This window comes from Thunnus thynnus, chromosome 22 (genome assembly GCF_963924715.1).
Source record: "Thunnus thynnus chromosome 22, fThuThy2.1, whole genome shotgun sequence".
Taxonomy (NCBI): Eukaryota; Metazoa; Chordata; class Actinopteri; order Scombriformes; family Scombridae; genus Thunnus; species Thunnus thynnus.
The window spans coordinates 19,115,880-19,137,202 of NC_089538.1; the positions used below are offsets into that span (position 1 = coordinate 19,115,880).

At 41.1% G+C, this 21,323-nt stretch overlaps 1 protein-coding gene across 4 annotated transcripts in view; it reads right to left on the reverse strand.

The window, feature by feature from the left end:
* si:dkey-172j4.3 (diacylglycerol kinase delta) overlaps positions 1-15,436 on the reverse strand; it is an 89,092-nt gene extending 73,656 nt beyond the window's left edge. For 3 of the 4 annotated variants that reach the window (XM_067578970.1, XM_067578969.1, XM_067578967.1), the window contains exons 1-3: positions 14,580-15,435; positions 12,876-13,237; positions 12,227-12,331 (exon numbers count right to left, since the gene is read on the reverse strand). In XM_067578970.1, coding sequence (XP_067435071.1) covers positions 12,227-12,331; positions 12,876-12,968 — 198 coding nt within the window. In that variant the 5' untranslated portion in view covers positions 12,969-13,237; positions 14,580-15,435. Of the gene's footprint in view, positions 1-12,226; positions 12,332-12,875; positions 13,238-14,579 lie in introns of all 4 variants that reach the window. The other variant, XM_067578966.1, reaches the window with a different exon arrangement.
* Positions 15,437-21,323: the final 5,887 nt, after the last annotated feature.

Below are 21,323 nucleotides of genomic sequence, written 5' to 3' on the forward strand. Positions count from 1 at the left end.
ATAGAAAAGACAAACACGTCAAAAGTCACGCTTTGATGTCAGTCTCCATTAGCCAGCAGACAGAAGACAGAGATACCATGGAGAGATGAACAGCACGCCTGTGGACACGCACACACACACACACACACACACACACACACACACACACACACACACGCACCTTCCACTGATGGATAACACACGTTAGCACATTAGCGGTTTTGCACACACATACACACATACATGCAAACACAGACAAATGCACACCTGTCAAGACTGAGAATGTGTTCGCTCATTAGTGATAACACAAACACACACACACACACACACACACATACACAGCTGCTACTGACAGAGCACACATTAGTTCATTAGTGACTACACACACACACACATACACACTAGAGATATTGTTGTCTCCTCGTCATTAGCACATTTCCAAAGTGAGTGTCACTATGTTAGACACAGCCGCTGTAGATAACTCTTCCTGCACGCACGCACACACACACACACTAACACACACACACACACACTCTCCTTAATGGCCTGTTGCAGACTGAAGCCTAATGGTGGTTTAAATTTTGCAGACACGGGAGGGAGGAGGGATGACAGGGCATGATGGAGAGGAAAAGAAGACAAGACAGGGAGGTTGGAAGAGAAAGACTGACAGAAAAAAAAGAGGAAGAAAAAACAGCAGGAGGAGGAGGAGGAGGAGGAGATGAAGAGATGGAGTGAGATCAATACAGGGACGTTGTGGCATCTCAACTCACCTAAACCTTTCGCTGCTGATATAAATCTTTGTGATGCTCATGTACGACATTCATCACGGTAAGTAGAAGCGTGCCGATGCATAAAAAAAGGAAGTGAAGCAGCTTTGCAAAGTCCTGAAAGAAAGTGAGTCAAAACTACATTTCCCAGCATGCACTCTGGGTCAACACTTATACATGTCTGCAACATTTAGGCCTAATTATTGACTGTGCATTTGGAGACCTGTTGATGATGTTTTTGTTTGTATTTTTTGATATTTACCTTTGTTTACCAGACTATTAATTAACCGTCGATGATAGATAGTTCACAGACACGGGTCAAATAATTATGTGTAATTACCAAACAAAGCTCTCAGAGGTGTACCTCATTAAAAAAGAGAAAAGTGAAAGAATTTGCTCTCTGGAGGAGGCAACTTGAAACACAAAAACAAAGATCATGATAATTTAGTAATGAGCAGCTAATTTGTTAAGCCAGCGAGGTGCCTGCGGTGAATTAATAACGCAGTTAGCTGCTAATTCCTTTATTTAGTTTGAAATGATTAATGCAAAATGTAAGTTTATTTCAAACCTTTTAGGAGGCTCATGCTTCAATAAAATCAGTTTACTATCATGTATGACAAAGAAAAAGTATTAAATCATCACATTTCAGAAGGAAAAAACAGACAATTTTTGGAATATTTGCTTAAAAGATTAATAAAACAATTATCCAATTATCAAAATTGTTGCTAATCAGCTAATCGTAGCTCTAGTTAGCATAACTTGAGAGGAAACAAGTCTGGTTTAAGAATACCAGACCTCTTCTTTACATCCAGTCGTGTGAAAACATCGTTAGCGTTTAAATCATGTTTGTTTTAGTCACCCTGAAGAACCAGGCGGGTGGGGTTCTCCTGTGAATCTTGTGGGCTAAATAACATTCACAGAAAGAAGCAGTGTTTCGGGATCGAGCAGCTCACAAAAGCAGGTGACAACAACATCTCCACTCAAGCTCCACTGACTGGCTTTTTTTGCAGAGCTTTCTACCACGTCGCACGGTCTTCAACAACAGCTGGAATTCGCTAAGTTGTCGTAGACGTTAACCTTTAGATGTTCAAACGTTGTCGGCATAAAAGTTGAGGTCAGTCAAGCTCAACAACGGAGCAAACTCCACCTGCTGATGAAGACTGTGTGACATGATTGAAAGCCCTGAAACAAGCCAGTAAAACAGACTTTGAGTTGACTGTTTTATCACCAGTATTCAAACGTCCTTCACTGATTGAATCAGTTACAAATGATAAAAAAAAAGACCTTTTAAAAACAGGAACAAGCCAGAAACGTCTTTTCATGTACCGTTTCACCCACATCTGACGGATATTGATTCTTTTTTTTGTAATTAAGGAAGTAAGTGAGACAAACGGTGAAAGAGTGACTGGACATAAAACAGAAACTTAAAGTATAGGAGGAGAAAAAAGCAGCAGTATGAAGCAACAGCGTGACAGACAGATGAAGGGAGGACGGGATGAAAGGAGAGAGAAACGGAGAGAGGACGGGATGATGAACGACGGAGGGTCAGAGAGGAGAGAAGAGAGGGAGCACGTAGAGATCAAGGCGGGAGGAATAAAGCGCAACCAGGTGGCGACAATGAAAGAGAGGAATTCAAATAAGGAGGGACAAAGAAGATAAACACTGAAAAAAAAAAAAAAAAAGGTAAAAATAGAGACGGGGAAGTGAAACCATGTCTGAAAACACTGTTCCTCTTTTTAAAAATAATATAAATTCTCAAAAAAAAAGTGACAAAAAAGCTTTTTGAGCTTCGTGCTGTTGATAGATAAAAAGCATTTTTACAGTTTCACTTCTAGAAAATGGTTTAGTTGTGTGTGTTTTATCTTTTATCTTTTACTTTTATGTTGTATTCTTTAAATTTGCAAAACTTTACACACATATTCTACATTATAGTGAGTTTCTCCACAATTAAATGACTGAAAATGATAATTTCTCCTAGAAAATGAATGTTAAACAATGTTTAACACCCCTAAAAACACACATAAACTCTTTCCCCTCAGAGCCTTATAAGGACTTCCTACTTTCTTTGGATGTAAAGTGGAGTTTCTGAATGACTTCCTGCTTTCTGTGACCGTGACGACTCCTGATTGGACGGTCTGACGTCCCCGGAGAACATGAGGTCAAATCAATAGAAAGTGAGTTGGAAGGCTCCAGTTAACAAAACACCAGTAAGTCAGAGAGACAGACCAGCTCAGCATTTAGACTCTGCGTGTGTGTGTGTGTGTGTGGGTCTGACTTAGCCTACCTTTAGGGGACACCCAGACTCACCAGTTAAATGGGGACGACTTGTCCGATTGGGGAAAAAAGCCCCAGTTGGGTCACTGGTGAAGGTTAGGGTTAGGTCTAGGCAAGTAGCTGTTCTGGTTAGGGTTAGAATAAGTCTACAGGAAGTGAATGTAGGTCTATGTAAAGTCCCCTAAAAGTGACCTAAATAAACACGTGTGTGTGTGTCAATGTGCACGGCTGAGTACACCCGTGCGTGTACGATTAACAGCCCGCGTACAGTAATTTCATTATAGCTAATCAATAAATACGCGCTCCGTCTCCATTGTGGATCATGTCATGTTAGGAGCTTTATCATAGATTACCTATAAAAGTTCAAGCAGTGATACTGGAGCTGGTTATGGATCTATGGGGCATGCTGGGAAACACAATATTTATTCTTAAAACATCTCTGAAGCTATAACCATTGATATTAAAAGAATATAATTAAGGGATGAAATTAAAGACATAAACAATATATGAACAGCTGCTATTATATTTCCCCCCCAACAGCTAGCAGCTAGTTTTTAAAACCTCTCTGTGGACGTTTTTGCGCTCCAGAAATTAACGTTTTTGGCTCGAATGCCGCACCTACCTGCCAAGAAACATGTTTTAATTAATAAATGTTTCTTCGAATTTATGCCTTTAGAGTTTTAATGACTGACAGCTTGCGGTTTAGAGATAGATGAAGGTGATTAAAAGATAATTTAGCAGCTTACCTTTTACTCACCCAAAAGAAAAAAGGGGAACGTGGTGAAGTTTCGGGTGAACATTCGTGTACAAGCGACACGACGAAGCGGCCAATCAGGAGCCGAGGAGCTCCGTCGTTCGCCTTTAACGATTAGCTCACAAAGAGCGTGAGTCAAACAGTCACAAGACCAAAAAGCTGCAGATAACAAAGTATTTCAGATCTTTATCCTGTGAGGAAATGTTGAATTCTTCGCAATTTCACTGGTATTTGGCACTTAGTCAGTAGGTGTTGTGGTTTTCTGGCTCTGATGCTTTGCATTTAAAAAAAAAAAAAAAAAGGTACTATGTTGAGGTTTTAGCCACTAATGATCTGTGGAGAGATATTTTTATGAGTGGGTCCCATGTTGTTTGTATCTTGTGTTCTACCAGCACAGACGTAGCGCAGCGATACACATTTCTGGCACATGTCTCTGGGGGGTTTGAGTTGGCTACGGAGCGAACAGAACAATTAATCTGCATCTGCGTTATGAGCGTTTGTGGTCATGATTTACTCAGCAATTGAGCATGCAACTAATCTGGTCTCCATTATCACCTACACGTTTTGATCTTGAGTTAAAGGACCTCTCCGCTCAAAAAAAAAAAAAAAAGTGTGTTCTGCTTCTCGTTCATTCAAATCGGATGTTTCGGTTTCACTGTGCAGAGTTTGAAACTAGTAAACCGTTTTCATATTCATCTGCTGAAGAGGGAAAGTTTAATTTAAATAAAAAAAAAAAAAAAGGTGAGCAGGATTTGTGACATCACAACCACACAAGTGAAGCCTCCGTTCATTGTGCACACACACACACACACACACACACACACACACACACTGAGAACGGTAAAATCAGAGACATCTTGTGTCCAGCAGTTAAACTTTTAAAATGAAAAACATTTGCACATTCAGAGATTTTTTTTTTTTTTTTTAATGAGGGAGAAGGAGGAGATGTCATTTTAAGGATTTTAACAAGATAATTGATCCTTTTTTTTTGTTTTTTTATGTTCAAAAAAACCACATTAGACGCAACATTATCAATCAAAGTCTAGTATTTTATATACATCTTAAAACATGTCTGGAGGGGATCTTTTTTAGCTTGTTAAAGCTACTTAAGCTTCCATTTTTAGCATTTTTAGGACATTCTTGCTTTGGCTGTTAACATCTGGTCGGTGATTTTGACAATTTCTTTTTTTGTTTTTATTGTAAGTTTCCATTTCCAGACTTCTCTCTCTCTCTCTCTCTCTTTTCCATATGTATGTATTTTCAGTTTTGGCATTTTTTCTATTTTTTCTATTAGTTTTTTCTATTTATGGAAGGAAAATGAAGATTTAAGAATCTCATAAGTAGCAGATTAAAATCCAGCCAATGTGTTGGTAAATAAAACTGGCATTTACCTCAAAGACAAGCTATAAATCTATCAAAAACGGAAAAAAAAAAAAAAATAGACAGGAACAGCTGTATGACATCACTCGCTTTAACTCGGTTCCACATAGTTGCGGCGGTAAAGTGTTGTAAAAAAGGTAGAAAATCACCAATAAAACGGGTGAGGAAGAAGAAGAAGAAGAAGAAGAAGAAGAAGAAGAAAGAAAAAAAAAATTTAAGCCAATTTAAACAAAAACAAGTCTCCAAACATTCATAAAGAAAGTATTTGCACATGTTTTATGATGTAGGAAAGCGCGTCGAGAGCGTGTTTTGTTCAGCCTTAAGGACACAAAAAACAATGTGTTTTGCGCAAAATCTTTGTACCGACCGGAGCTCGACCGACACATCTTAAATACGGCCCGGGGGTCGCCGCCTCCTCCTCCGTCCTGCTGACCTGTTGTGATGGTAAATACGAGGGGTATTAGGAGCCGTCTGTTTGCTGTGCGGATTTCTTATATAACACTGGATCTGCTACTTTCCACTCTGCCTCCATCTCTCTCTCTCTCTCTCTCTTCCACTTACTAATTTTCTCCTTTTGTCTATCTCCATCTCTCCTCTTTCCATCTCTCTCTCTCTCTCTCTCAGTATTGACCCACACACTATTGCAGCTGTATCACATCAAGCCAAGGGCATAAATCAAAGCACACACATGCACACACTTGCACACACACACACACAACTCGTCCTCATCTCCATTGCAGTGAACACCCACACAGACTTCTGCACTGGGAGCTGAGATGCAGATAAAAAAAGGAACAAATATAGTGGGTTTTGATTCCAAAGCAGCGTGCAGGAAATCCAAAAGGAATGGAAAAAAAATGTGTTACCTGTTGGTCACCGCTCAAAAAAACGACCAGAAATACGACCGGTTATATAATCTGGAGTGGTGCTGCTATTTTAGAAGGAAACGTCTCAGAGAAAAGTTATTGATTGTTCTCATCTTTAAAAAAAAAAAAAAGGCCATCTGAAGGTAAAAGGGGGGGAAAAGTAATATAAAAAGAGTAATAGGAAACTGGAAAAATAATAAGATGAAAATAGGAAAAAAATGGTCGAATATGATTAAGAATAATGTGCTGGTGTTTATTTCGGTGTTATTTTGAATGATTTATTTTTGTTTTCGTAGGAAAAAGGCTCTCGAGTCTGTCGGAAAATACAACAAATGGGGGAGCGGAGGAGAGCAGCGAGGAGAGGACGAGATTGATGACACAAACGAGGGGGGGAAACATGCTGAGAAATTATTAAAAAAAAGAAATTAAAAGAGTGCAGACAGAAGAAGAAGAAGAAAAAGAGATGTCTTGTGTCTCACATCGGAGGGAAACATAATGAAGGGACTGCCCTTTTCTGTGTGTGTGTGTTTGTGTGTGTGTGCTTTCATGTATGTGCGTCCCTTACAGCTTGCGTGATCGGCCTACTCAAAGCCTCAACGGTGGTGTCGCGCATTCACACAAATCACAAACACACACACACACACACTTCACAGAAGCTGTTTGCTCTTCCGCCTCAATCTCTTCCTGTGTCTCCTTTATTTTCCACACAGTAAATGAGAGCAAGGCAAACAGGAGAAGGAGGAGGAGGAGGAGGAGGAGGAGGAGGATGGGAAAAAGGAAGAAGAAAGAGTGTGAAACCTTATGCAACTGAGCCTGGAGGTAGAGAGAAACAGACACACACACAAAAAAAAGAAAGAAAAACAGAGAATCAGGGAGGTCACTCTGATTATAAAGGAGACATAACTCCAGACTTTGTTACAACATGTGACGCAACTGTCTTTTAAACTGACTGACAGCATGAGAAACCTCAAAGCTACTGCATGTGCGCGGCAGTTTCTGTTGCTCAAAATCAGCATCACATGTCCAATTTCTCAAAAAAAAAACCCCTACTACTTCCTGTTGGCATAAAATGCTTCTAGTTGTGCCAACGCTACATTTAAAAAAAAAAAAAGTACCCTGTGGAGTTTTCTTGTAAAGAAACTAAAGTTTACCTCGAGTGTTACTCATCAAAATACATTGTGTGCACGCTTGAGGTCAAACAAAAGTGCATCATACCTCGTAAAACATTTGCAAAGCTGATTTTTAAAGCTATTTTAAACCCTGTAGTCTTCTTCTTCTTCTTCTCTGCATTTGTTGGCGCACTGCTGCACTTCTTGACGCATTACAACCACCTGTATCCCGCTACTAGAGGTTAAAAACTTCACATAAAATGACTGAAACACTCAGTTTTATCTGCCAATCAGTCAAGAAAATCTGAATTTCCCTACATAGTGTTAAAAAGGCCCAGTCACACCAGCAGTTAAACTGGATAGCTTGCTGGCTAACTAGCTAGCAGCTAACTGACAGTTCTTTTTAATCCTTCAATACGTCTTTATTGATTGATGATGATGAGAACAAAACGCCGGGGGGGGGGGGGGGGGGGGGGGGCAGGGGATTAAACGTCACAGTGAAGAGAAGTGTTTACTAGCTTGCAGTCTTCTTCTTCTTCTCTGCATTTGTTGGCACACTGCTGCACTTCTTGGCGCATTACAGCCACCTTTATCCCGCTACTAGAGGTTAAAAACTTCACATAAAATGACTGAAACACTCAGTTTTATCTGCCAATCAGTCAAGAAAATCTGAATTTCCCTACATAGTGTTAAAAAGGCCCAGTCACACCAGCAGTTAAACTGGTTAGCTTGCTGGCTAACTAGCTAGCAGCTAACTGACAGTTCTTTTTAATCCTTCAATATGTCTTTATTGATTGATGATGATGAGAACAAAAAACGCCAGGAGGGGGGGGGGATTAAACGTCACAGTGAGGAGAAAACAGAAGACTGATTAGCTCGATAGCATGCGAGTGGTTAGCTTGCCAACTGAGAGTAGTCACTACGTCACCAAGCTTCTAGGGCGACTTGTTTCAAAAATAAACACGGGTGAAAACCGCTGTGCCACTTCCTGGTGTAACCAGGTCAGTTGGCTGCCCGTCAAATGCATGCGATGCCAAACATTCAAAAAAGTTAAGAAAGAGCTTGTGGCACACCACAAATTCAGCTCTGGACCAAGTTAAATATAAAGAAATTCTACTATAAATATGAATAAGATTGATGAGAGCTGAGTTTTTTAACCAGTCAGTTGTAGATCTAGATGCTAACATGTTAAAACAACTAAAAAACAGCTGTAAATGTTGTATAAATCAAGTGCATCAAAGAGTATCTCACGCAGATGGCCGTGTAAGACATAATAAACGTTAACATTTAGAGTCTTTGCATAGTTTTAATGGTTTAGTTGCTCAGTGGATAGTTGCTCTGAACGGATAGCAGGGAAGATGTCTGACTGAGATAAGCTAATGTGACGTTGCAACTATGCAGTTTGCAAAGTTTTAAGCGGAACGGGAGCGAGAACAGTTCCTGCTCTGTGACGTAAAGAAAAACCAGCTGATTTCCAAATGCAAACTCAGAGGATGCTCTTGTTTATGTTAATGTATTTAAAATCGATGACGCGACGTTTCAGTTTGATCTTGTACAATTAAAAGTTGAGAAGCTTCTGAAACATTTTTTGCAATATTTACATATCAGATGCATCGTGGTATTGATTAACTATACTGGGATGTGAATTATGTTGTGCTCAACCACAATACAGCATCACATACTGTATCTAGATGCAATACATGCTATTGATTGGCTGGTATATGTAGAGCTGCAGCATATTCTCTTGATTTATGGCACAAAAGACACACAGACTTGTACTTCTATCATCATAAAAACTTAAAATTTACTACATTTAGACTCTATGAAGAAATTAAGAACAGCTGAACGACTCAAATCTGCCAGAAAATGTACAACTGTTGCAGGTGATTGATAGTAATTAGCATGATAATGGATGAGAGAGCAGGCGGTCCAGCATCCTAATCATGGGATAAGTGCAGAATGTAATATAACATTTGGAAATATAAGCAGTGCAGTAAACTAAGCATCCAAATATGGTGCTAAATAAAGTTTAGTTTGTCTCTCATTCTCTTTTTAGATTAGTCATGTAGTCGGTTAGATGGCATTTGTATAGAAATCCTTAAAGTTTTCTGGTCAGCGAACAATAACATGACATTCCTTTGTAGGTTTGTATCGGTCGCTATGGAAAACAATATGAAATGTCATGGAAACGGGGGTGATATAAAGCATTTCTACACGCTTTTAGCTCGCTTCAAGGTTAAAAAATGTTTTCTTTATTTCAAAAAAGGTCAAGGCTTTTAAATATATATATATATATATAAAAAAAAGGCTGACATCTTAAAACCGATCATGCTGTATATCTGTCTTCTTATTTTCCTGGCAGGATGGGTTGGGTGGAGGTTTGTTTTCTCTGCAGGAACAGACAGGTGCCCACGCAGCTTTTTTTTTTTAAAAAAAAAACCTCAGTGCAAAAACTCAAACTGATTCTCACAAAAGATATCAAAACAAGCATAAACACATACAGCAGAGAGAGAGAAAGAGAGAGAGGAGTCTCTCTATCGGTCTTAAGATCCAAACTCGTCAGTCTCACAGCGTGCAGGCTCACAGAGTTTCACTGAGTCAGCCAATTAACAAATCTCCAAGGTCACATTCGCTTTGATTGCGGTGCACGACGAAGAAGCAACAAAACATTAACGGGGGTGAGCGTTTGTCACACACACACCTAGCAGGACGAGGTTGTGTGTAAAACTGTGCATCAAGAATTAAAAAAAAAATGCAGATTTAGTAAAATTTTGGCTATAATACTCAAATCTCAAGCAAGGAGTGACTGCAGTGAGATCAAACGCACTCCGCTGATGCCCAAGTATCAAAAAATCTCGTCTCTAAACACAGAATATTTAATTACAGCCAACATGAATGTCTCAAGAGTGGAAATGACACGCCCTGTGTTTGAGGGCTATCGCAGCATCTGTGTAATTATTTGGAAACTTGTGGGTGAGGGAGCTGAGTTAATCTAATAGCGTCAGGGTGTCATGTCACAGTTGATAAGAATTAGCACCTCCTTAACAAGTGCGCCGACCGGGCGCCCGCTCTAACGAGTAAAGTAACAGGCGGGCGATCAAATGAGGCGAGGCGAACGCATGACGGTAAAGAGAGGAGTAATGAGGAGCAACATGTCACACACACACGTTTCTGCAGCCAAGTATGCAAGAACACACACACACACACACGTGCCGATGCACATATGCCCTCACCCACATGTACACACAAACAAACAATAGGGATACACAAGCACACTAATCCGCTCAGGCCTTTTGTTGTCACTGAAGCATAATCCTGGAGTCGATGACTAGCTTAATCTGAATCACATGACTGTAGGTGCACGCAAGCTAATCAACACACACACACACACACACACACACACACACACACACACACACACACACATAGAGAGAAGCGTGAACACTCGAAGAACTAATCACGGTGTTGTCAGATTTGACTGACAGCTGAGGGAATCCGAGATGTGTAGCCAGAGCTAGCTTCAGCTTCTTTCAGCCAATAGGAAGGGTGCTATGTGATGTCATCATTGCGCTGAAAGTGACTTGTCATCATTTTCTACTGGATTACTTCACATAAACACCAAAAAAAAAGCAACACAGGTGACACTAAAAGAGGAAAATGGCATTAAAATCCTCTGTTTTATATTACCTATATATGGTCACGGCCTTCATTTCTCCATGGCAACCGTCTCCGTTGCTCTTACGCCCCTTATATGGGGGCACTCGCATCACACTCAGACACCAACATTACGATGGTGTCCGATGAGATTAGCCGATCAATAACGGACTGATACCCGATACCGTCATCTGCAGGCAGGAACAAATCTGACATTATGGGATGCAGTCCCCATGACGACAGGGGTTGCCGGGGTATCCCGTGTCTGCTATTGATCGGAGCGTGATTTACAGTTGATGGTCGATGCAGGTAATGGAGAACAATGTCCACACTCACACACACACACACACACACACACACACACACACACACACACAATAATAATTTGGACAGTTGTCAGCTGTGAGACTGCATTTCTCATTGCGGTTATTAGTTCATCAATAACTAATGAGGCACATTTGTGTGTGTGTGTGTGTGTGTGTGTGTGTGTGTGTGTGTATGTGTTTGCCAGTAAGAGGCTGATATCAAATCGTTAATATGTTACAGTAAAACACATTTCAGAGGCCGGTAAAGTGTGATCATGTCAAAGATTTTTAACACAACTCATCATGAGTGACGCAGGCAGGAAGTAGGCCGAGCCTGAATAGGAAGTCAGCTGACCTCAACAGACTCAGACGCGGGGGTGGGAGGAAGGGGGGGGGGGGCAAATAAGATCAAAGGACCTGATTTAAGTGTTGATAAAGTTGCAATCGAACAGACGTAAGACACAGATAAAGGAAAAGATCCTTCAGCGGAGTTGAATGTGATGGTGTGTGATGTCCTTCAAAAACGGCTTCGAACACACACACACACACACGTTCTTCGGCGAGATGTTTAAATTTTATATCAGCTCTTTAATAAATGAGCAGGTCAAATGTTTCATCAGGGTTCCCATGAAAAACTCCATGACTTTCCCCCCCAAGTTAAGAGCTTAAAACTTTCATCCCTCCCTTTAGTTTGCTAACATTGCTTTTTTTTTCTTGTTTTAATATGTAAAAAGTTCAGAAAAGCTCTCAAAGGGGTCTGGAAGATGTTTTTTTTACCCCTAAAATGTTAAAAAAAAAACAGCTGAAAACCAACCATCTATAATGCAAAAGTTGCAGCGAGGTGACGTTTTCGAGCACCGCTTGCTCTTCGTCGACTCTAATAAAAAAAGTCGTTTAATAAAAAAAAAAAAATCCTCTGACATCACCTGACGCTGCCAAGAGATTTTAATCCAGTTTCCTGACTTTTTCCTGTGTCGGGATACAAAACCTCTCGAAAATTTCACAACTATTCCACAAGCTCTGCGAGCGCTGGGAATCCTCTATTTAATGGATAAAACACAGCTGACGCCACCTCCGCACACACACACACACACACACACATATATATACATTCTCCTTTTCTTCCTGCGTCTCCTACCTTGGCCCGTATCTGTCCCGAGGTCGACACTTTGCGGATCAGCTTGTGCGACGTCTCCTCTTGCTCCCCGTCGCTGTCTGACGACTCTTCTCCGGCTTCTCCGGCCTGCGAAGACGAGAAGAAACAAAGAGTTGTTCACGATCCGGGTCGGATAACGGTCAAATATTACTAATGTAGTACGTTTTAAGATGATGTGGAAACACTCCAGATTACTTTTTTCCCTTTCTTTGTAGCTTTATTGGATCTGCAAATCAGTTTTTTGGTTTTTTTTTTGTCTTGCACCGCAGGTCAGATTGAGCTGTTAAAACTTGTTTTAAAAGCAACATAAAATAGTGATTTCATTAAGCGTGAAGGCTTTTTCTGCAGGGCTCCAGTTGTGTAACAGAGTTCCTTAGAAGCGTAAAGGAAAGATGGTGGGCTGCCTCTGTTGTTTATGATCAGGCCAAGCTCTGGTAACGTACAGTTTTTCCTTCCCCCCCCCCCTCCCACCCCCCTCATGTAAAAGTGAAACCTACTGTGATGATTTCTGTGGCGAGTTGGCGCCGTCTCTCTGTCGCCGGCCAGCTTTTTGATTGAGTCATATGTTAACTTTTTTTTTTTAAAAAAAAGATCTTGCCGTTTGCAGCTCTAAACATGTCTGAGTACTCACGATATGAGTCCTTTCAGAGTCCGCTTGGGGCGACCCCAGCGTCTCGCCAGGATCCGCCACGTACAGGACGTTCGGGTTCAGTTTGGACGCCATGAGGAGTCAAAGGTGGAACAAAAAAAAGGAGGAAGAAAGTGAAGTGAAAAGGGACAGAAAAGAGTTGGGATAAAAAAAAAAAAAAAAGTTTTGCTGCTGCAAGAGCAGACAAAGAGGAAGAAGAGGAGGAGGAGAAAGAGAAGAGATGGAAGAGAAGGAGTGAAGTTTTTTGGCCAAGAAGGGGAAGAGAGGAGAGGATGACGAATGGGACAGCAGGCTCTGGGACGCCACACTCGTCCTCTTGCCGATCTCTCTATCCGGGGCCAACTCTGGAAAAGATGAAGGAATGAATTATTGATTAGGAGAGAAAAGCTCACTGGAGTTCTTTTTTTTTTCTAAATTTTATTTTATGGGGGAGATGGGGTTAGCAGGCTCCCTCGCTTAAACATATAAACAACTGTCCTCCCCCTGTAATCCCTGTTTCTCTAATATTATTATCTTTTTTTTTTTTCTCTCTTCCACCTCCGCCGCCACTCTTTCAGTCAGTTACAGAGTCGGAGAGACAACGACAGCCAACTTCTTCTTTCTCGGTTCCTCTTTACTTCTTCCTGCGTTTGTGAGAGAACACTTTGAGGTTTACGCGTCAGCCCTGTGCTTGTAAAACAAAGCCGCTGTGGTGCAGAAGCAGCCCTTTAGGGACAAGTGACACAAAACATATGATGAGGAGGATGATGAGGATGAGGGTGATGATGATGGTGGTGGTGGTGGTAATGATGGAAATGAATAGTACGAGGAAAGATGGATGATACGGCTCATTACAAGAAGACTATTCAGCTTTAAACAGCCTTTCATGCATTAACATCAGATATGGGGAGAGTGTGCATGCTTCATAGCCATCACGCGCACGCACACACCATGCACGCACGCGCACGTGGAGCAGCATTTAAGTATATATTATGTCAGCGCCGACATCTCTCAGTATGCAGCTGCATTAAGACACCTTAAAAAAAAAAAAGTGCAAGTATGTATGCAATGTGTGTGTGTGTGTGTGTGTGTGCGTGCGCGTGCATGCGTGCGTGCGCGTTTCCTTGATTACGATGTGGACACGTTATTCAAAAACCTGTCTGCATCTCACTTCACCGCCCCCGGTGACACCAAACTTGGACGTAGAAGAAGAGTAAAAATAAGAACACGGTGCATGTATGTGTAGGTGTGCAGGCTGTTCAATTATGTTGGCTTTTTAGAGGGTTTCTTGTATATATATATATTAAAAAAAACAAAAACAAAAATTAATAATAAACACAAACGGATGCACAACAGGCTGCTGTCGTGCGCCTCAGCCAGCTTCATCATTCATTCCGTCCGTATCGCTGTTTTTTTTTTTTTTTTTTTCTTCCTGTAGGAGCTCTCGGCGGACACGCAAAAAAACATAAATATCAATATTCAATTCAACTCCTTGCGTGTCCGTCAAACGGGCTCAGTCGGTTCAGCTGTCACAAAACGCGAAAAAAAACATTTGTCAACAGCGACCTGGACGGCCACCGTTACCGCGCGGCCACCTCCTCTGCACAAATGAACCCCGTGTGTGTGTATGTGTGTGTGTGTGTGTGTGTGTGTGTTTATGTGTGTGTGTGAGCTCTCATGTGTCGATAAAATATGGATATTATTTACCTTCGCCTGTTAATTTTTCTTCCTCCCTCCCTCCGCGGCGGAGGTTAAACCAGTAGCGGCGGTGTCTCCCAGCTCCTGTTGCCCCGGCCTGAGTCGCTCGTCAAGCCGGCTTTCTGGTGCTCGCGGGCGGCCGGCGGTCAGCAACAGCGGCGGCGGCGGCGGCGGCAGCAGCAGCGTGCGGGTCTCTCCGGTGGTGCTCGCCTTGCAGAGAGAGAGAGACGCGGTCATACGCATAGCGTCGGAGCGGATCTGAATCAGGTAGGAAGAGGAGGAGGAGGAGGAGGGGAGGGGAGGGGAGGGAGGTGGAGGAGGAAGAGGAGGGAGCAGGGGGCGAGAGAGAGAGTGAGAGAGAGAGAAACAGAGAGAGAGAGAGAGATTTGAAAGCGGCCGTGTTGAGTCGCCTCGAATCTCTTCTGAGGTTAAACGGAGAGCAAATAACGCGCACACACGCACGCATGCGCGCGCAAGAGATAGCGCTCGAGGGAGACACGGGCCCAATACATAACACAGAAAGTCCAATTAACACCCAGATGCTAACAAATATGCATCATTGAGTTAAAAAAAAAAAAAAGAAAACAAGTGAAAGCTCTGCAGGAATAACAATTAGCTCACACTGTTGTTGTTTTTTGAACACTTGATACCATTAAGGCCGTTTAACAATAGGTGTGTAAAGAAATGCAGCATTGCTAAGCATTGATTTTGAAAAGTTAAATCGATTAATATCACATCAAGGTGTTGTTTTTTTTTTAATCGAAGCCTATACAGCTTGCAAAACGCCGCCACAAAAGCTAACCTTGTGACTGGCTGAATACAGGAAATGTTTGTTACAGCAGAGCTAGACAGTCAGGTGGAAAAAATATACTGTACTGCTGCAAAGCTTGGAGATGAACATACACGCCGCTCTTTCAACTGTCGCCACGATGTTTGCATGTGGTTAATTGCTACAGCTGAGTGAATTCAGAAAAAGTCATTTACTTGTTTGCAAATTTGGATGAATTCAAATGTTTTTTTTGGGTTGCAGGATGTGACTTTTATTGATGCATTTAATCACCGCAGAAAGGAGCTGCTGGTTGATTAAAACATTAACACCTCTGCTTAACAGCTGGGCCTCCAGCACGGTTCATAGTTGATGAAATAATCCCACCTCTATGTTCATCTTGTAGCTGTTGGGAGGCTTTCAAGTTTGCCCAGTTGTCATGGAAATCGTAGATGTTCAGATGTCCATTTCCCTGAGTATTTAAGAAAATACGTCTCGGTCCAGCAGCTTTCGACCCGGGGGATTCTGCACCCACCGAGATCAAATGGGGTTAAAAATGGTTACTTTCTTACTTTTATTGAAGTTTTACTGTTTTTCTGATGAAATATTGGATGCTTTTACCTCCCTAGACCTCTTAAATTCCCATAAATTAAACAATCTCAAAAGGAAAAAAATCACTCTTCAGTCGAATTGTCCACACAAAGGCCATAACCTGTGATAAAGTGCATTTGTTTTAAGGCATCACAAGCCAAATGGTGACAGTTATAGTCTCATAAAGAAGCTCATGGAAAATAAGCAAGTTCAAGGCTGATGGTTTTTTACTGTTTTTCCAGTTTGCGTGTGAGTGACACAAATTGCAAAAGAAGAATTGCAGCTGCTGGCTTAAATCATGATACAACATTCCTCTTGCAGGCAATAACGCATCTATTTTTCTCAAAATCCTGCCCAGACATGCTCTCAAAACTTGTTTTGCACTCACAAAGCTGTACCTGCACTCTCTCTCTATATATATCTCTCTCTCTCTCGAATCTCGACACGCACACTGATTTCTGCTCAAATTTGAGCTCAATCGATAGAGTCGTTGTCAGGGAACAAGTCACCCTAATAGAGAGCCATTAGGAAGGGAGAGAGACATCCGCGTTCATAAGGGAAGAGGGAGAGAGAGAGAGAGAGAGAGAGAGCAACATGTGCGCACAAACAAGGGCAGAGAGACAGACGCACACACGTATACATATGCACTAACACAGAACACACACTGGCACCACTCAGTGCAACAGTAATTTGTTTACAGTTGATTAAATATTCATGCTGAATTAGCTGTGAGCCTGCCAACACTCACTTCATTTACACCGTGTCTTTGTGTGTGTGTGTGTGTGTGTGTGTGTGTCCTTCACAGCCTCCCTCCCTCCTCCTCCTCCTCCTCCTCCTCCTCCGCCCGTATTCGTGTCGTCTTGTGAGACTGCTGCTCGCTGTCGGTCAGCGGCGTGTGAACAAACAGACACGTGCGCCATCACACACAGGTATACCTGCTGGATTCCCCGCTGCCATTCAGGTGATAGTCTTACTGTAGTGATCGGGCTCCTTCCTACGGTTGCCCTTGACAACGGTGAGAGGATGGGAGCGGAGGGAGGGAGGGAGGAGAGAGACCAGGGGAGAAAATACACTCCTGAACTGTAAAAATCAGGTGAGAGATTTGATTTTAGGGGACATATTTTGTTCAATTTCACCTTCAAAATCACCTTTTTTTAGCTTGTTGGACTTTCCATATTGCTGCAGATCTCTTTCTCACACACACACACACACACCTCCTTCGAGCTCTCCCAGTGCGGTGCTTACAGGTTGTCAAATTTCCTCTCGTCCCCGTTCAGAGCGGCGGCGCGGTGGGGGCCCGCAATCAGAGCCGAGCAATAAAAGAAACTGATAACAGAGAGATAATTAACAGCTCTGAGTTACATGGCAAACTGAAAGGCAAATTACAGCGGCACCATTATCATCATGCAAATATGAGCATACTGTCGCACATCCTGTACTAATTTTTCACAAGCAGTTATCCCCCGCACCCCCATATTTATCTCCTTAATAACGCGCAGCAGATATATCGCAGGAGTTTCCGCTGCTGCTGCTTCTATATTCGCACACTTGTTGCTGCTTCTGTTGACTTATTTTAGCCAGTCAGCTAATTTTCTACTCTGCGGCTTTATGCGTGTATTAAAGCCCCCTTTCCTTTATTAAAGTGCTCTAATTGAATTCCTCTATGTGCTGCTTCAGTGGCCAAAAAAAAGTCTTATATGTCATTGAAGTTTGACATTTTGGGAAATATGCTTTCTTGCCAAGAGTTACACGAGAGGATCGATAGCACTCTCTCACATAAGAGTGGTTTTAATCTTCTCATTAAAAGTGAACGCGCCCGTCTACCCCTTAACTCCTACATCCTACATCATAGGAGACACATGTCTCAAATTGGAAATGCCCAGTCGTAATCCTACTGCCATTCATGTTCAAACCGCCCACGACCCAAGCAGGGCTCCTACACAGATACCCTCCATCCACCCACACACACACGCACACAACCACAGAGCCTAAAACAGCACAAGGAACGGTTACATCAGATCTTAAAATAAACCTACATCCAAATATTGAAAATGAGTCATTTAAGAACAGATAATAGTTGGCAGTTATACCTGTGGAAAAAAAAAACAATCATTATACACTTTCACCGTTCTTTTCCATAGTCGATTTAAAGGGCCACTGCGCTGATTTCACAAATGAAGGGGTACTATTCAACCGGTGAAAACTTTAGTGATGATGTCTCCTCCATCTGTGGAGGGAGCTTTCCAAAGTCTGAGAAAATAACCTGGATCAAGTTGCATGTCTTGTGAAAGATGCTCTCTTAATTTGACATTCATGATATTTTTTTTTGCAACTTGCAGGCAGTCTGTCATCTCATCACCTTTTAAGTTGATATGTTTAGCTTGTTAGCAAACAGTTGCTTGTTTACACATCCAGCAGTTATGAGCAGCGTCATCATTCATTTGGAGTCGTGTTTCTGTCCAGCTGTCCAATATTCACTCTCTTTTAGCTCTGTTTTTGGTCTCCACCAGCTCCTGAGGGAAATATCCGGCTCTTTAGCTGCTAAATGCTTAGCCGCTAGTCGCTAACTGTGTCTGTTTGCAGTTTGGTGCTGAGCAGGTAGTGTACAGTAGGTTTATAGAGCTTTTTCTCTGAAAACAGCTGCCTGCTGCAGTCGAATACAACACTAAGAGAGCAATGAGCAAAACAGTAAAGTTGCAGCCAAACAGCTAAACAATGAGCTTAAAGTTGCTATAAAGCTCCATAAAGCCGAGTGGAGCTGCAGAGTCACTGATAATTCTCTGTAGGCTCATCACTATCACTCACACGTAGCCATTTAATACATCGTGATTATCAAAAATATCGATTATAGCAGCTTTAAAGTACTCTTTTAAAATCATTTTTTGCTTAAAATTCAAATAAGTACTACTTTATCTGAATCAAAATGACTAAATTAGACCACCATGCTTTTTAAAATAGCATGTAGCAGTTTATTTGAACTGACAATGATGCTGTGCTTGACAAATAAATAGAAATAGAAACATTTGCATTAACATTAACTGACAAAATACACTTTTTCTGACTCCATGCTTAAATGATAGGTTCACATTTTTTCAAATCTGCCTTAAAACAACACTTACAGTACATGACCACATGCATTATTATTAAAATATGGACCTCTCCTTTAATAGAGAACAAGCACTGAGCATTGTCTTCCCTCCTCACCAACAGCTCCTAATTGTTTTGGAAATGACCTCCTCATTAACCGCGAGACACCGAAGGTTAACAGACTTGGCAAGGTACCGATATGCTTTCAGAGGGTCGTAAAAAGGTCATTAATGGGTCAGGGGGAACATTATTTCAATTGATCTGGAATCGACCTGCCTTCATTGATCGGGGTAATTACCGTTTAGAGGAATTGAGGAGATAAATGAAAAGATGAACGGTGCAGCAGTTATTCAACATCTCCAATAATCCGGGATCAAGCTGGTCTCACTCAATACTGTGTCTTAAACTATTAGCAGACCGCATGATACAGTCCAGTGCAGTTCATTTTCATGCATACAGTATGGGCTGCTCTGTCAATGTATGCACCGTGTGTTACTATGCTGCCACCTAGTGATTTATCCAACCATTAAATATGATCTGCAAAATGAAAGTGTGCAGTAGCAGACACAGCACAGCGGGGGAAAGAAAGTGGGACAGAGAAAATGATGAGAAGAAGAAGAAGACAGTGACCAGTTAAAGCAGTCGGTGAAGTCAGAAGGCTTTTTTTTTTTTTTAAACGATAAGCTCTTTAAGAGCATCAATAATTAAGTGCAGTCTGAGATTTCCTCTTTGATCAGTGAGACGGGGTAATGATTGTTAACGCTAATGAGGCTTGAGATGGGAGGAGGGAGGGAGAGAGAGAGAGAGAGAGGGTCGAAAAAAGAGAGACGCAGAGCGGCAGGATAGGAAGGGAGGGGGGACGAAAGAGAGAGACTACGAAGGGGGTGAGACAGGTCGGAGAAAAAGAGAGAGAGAGATAAAAGGAGGAGACAGCGACAAAGGGGAAGAGTAGTCTCTCATTATTCAGTGTCTGTGATGAAGATTAGACTGATACGCTGCTGGACTGTTGTTTGTTACAACGTCTCGATTCTGTTTACCTCTAACCTTGCCAATATGAGGAGATATTGGAAGTGTTTTCTGTTTCATATGCTTTTCTAGCCTTTGCAGAAGAAAATTCCTGCTGTAAAAACTGAATTATTGTAAATTTTTTTGACTATTTTTGCATCAAAATGATGGAATTTAAAGACTTGATAGCACATTTCAAGCAGTTTAACCTGATCTATGATGAATTCTGAACAATTTACCCAAAAAAATCCACCAACTATTAGATTAATCCAATCCCCATTAATTGTTACAGTATTTTTATCACTGGGAGAGTACAGGATTTGCTGTTTTGTATTGAAAAAAGGACCCACTGATGTATGTTTTATATTAATGAACATTTATACCGTAGTTCTTTTTTTTAAAACTTAAAACTTTTTTGTACATATAATAAACCTGAACCACAGATATCACTCTGATGACGGCAGAATACAAATGTTTGGTGAGAAAGGAAAGAAGAGAAATCATTATGTACTTTTAAAGAGTTGTACGATGTATTTTTATTTGTAATTATATTTATTGTGTGTGTTTTTCATTTTTTTAACAACCAAAGTTTACCCCATTACCATGACTATGTATATGTTTGTTTTCTGTGTTTTCTCTGTAATCTGCTTTTTTCAGAATGTGACTTTTAATAGATGCTGCTTTATACGTCATAAAATATTGTAAAAGAGACAAAAAAAATTTAATCTTTGCAAGATAAGTTTCTGTTTTTATGGCAAAATCTAACATTTTTTGATGATGTCGCCCACTGTTTGTAGCTGAGTAGAGTATTTCATAAATTTGCATGAATGTTGAGATTCAAAGTTGATTTTTGACCCACCTTAAGGTCCGTTTAGTGGTTGTTTTGGAGATTTTGATCGTATCACATGATCTTCCCGCACTCATCATGAAAAAGTAAACATTTTGAATTTCCATTTTGTCCCCGAGCAATTTAAAGACTTGTCATCCACGATGGCTTAAAAGTCAATGAATCAAAAGAATGATGAGTAAAAAGTATAATTCATTAATACATCCTGATTCATGGATGAGAAATTGTTAAAATACTTCAGAAAAGCTACTAAGTTGTCCTTGAGGTTAGGCTGTTTTGTCAAATTATTTATGAATGTTATTTGTCTTCTCGGTAGCTGTCTCATGTAGGTGTCTCAAATGTTTTTTTTTGTATAATTTTTTTCATTTATTTCCACCATAAGGTTTCGCTTATAGTTACCTTCATATACACTGTAAGATAATATATAAATAGGAAGGACTTTTGTCTTGATCTGGAA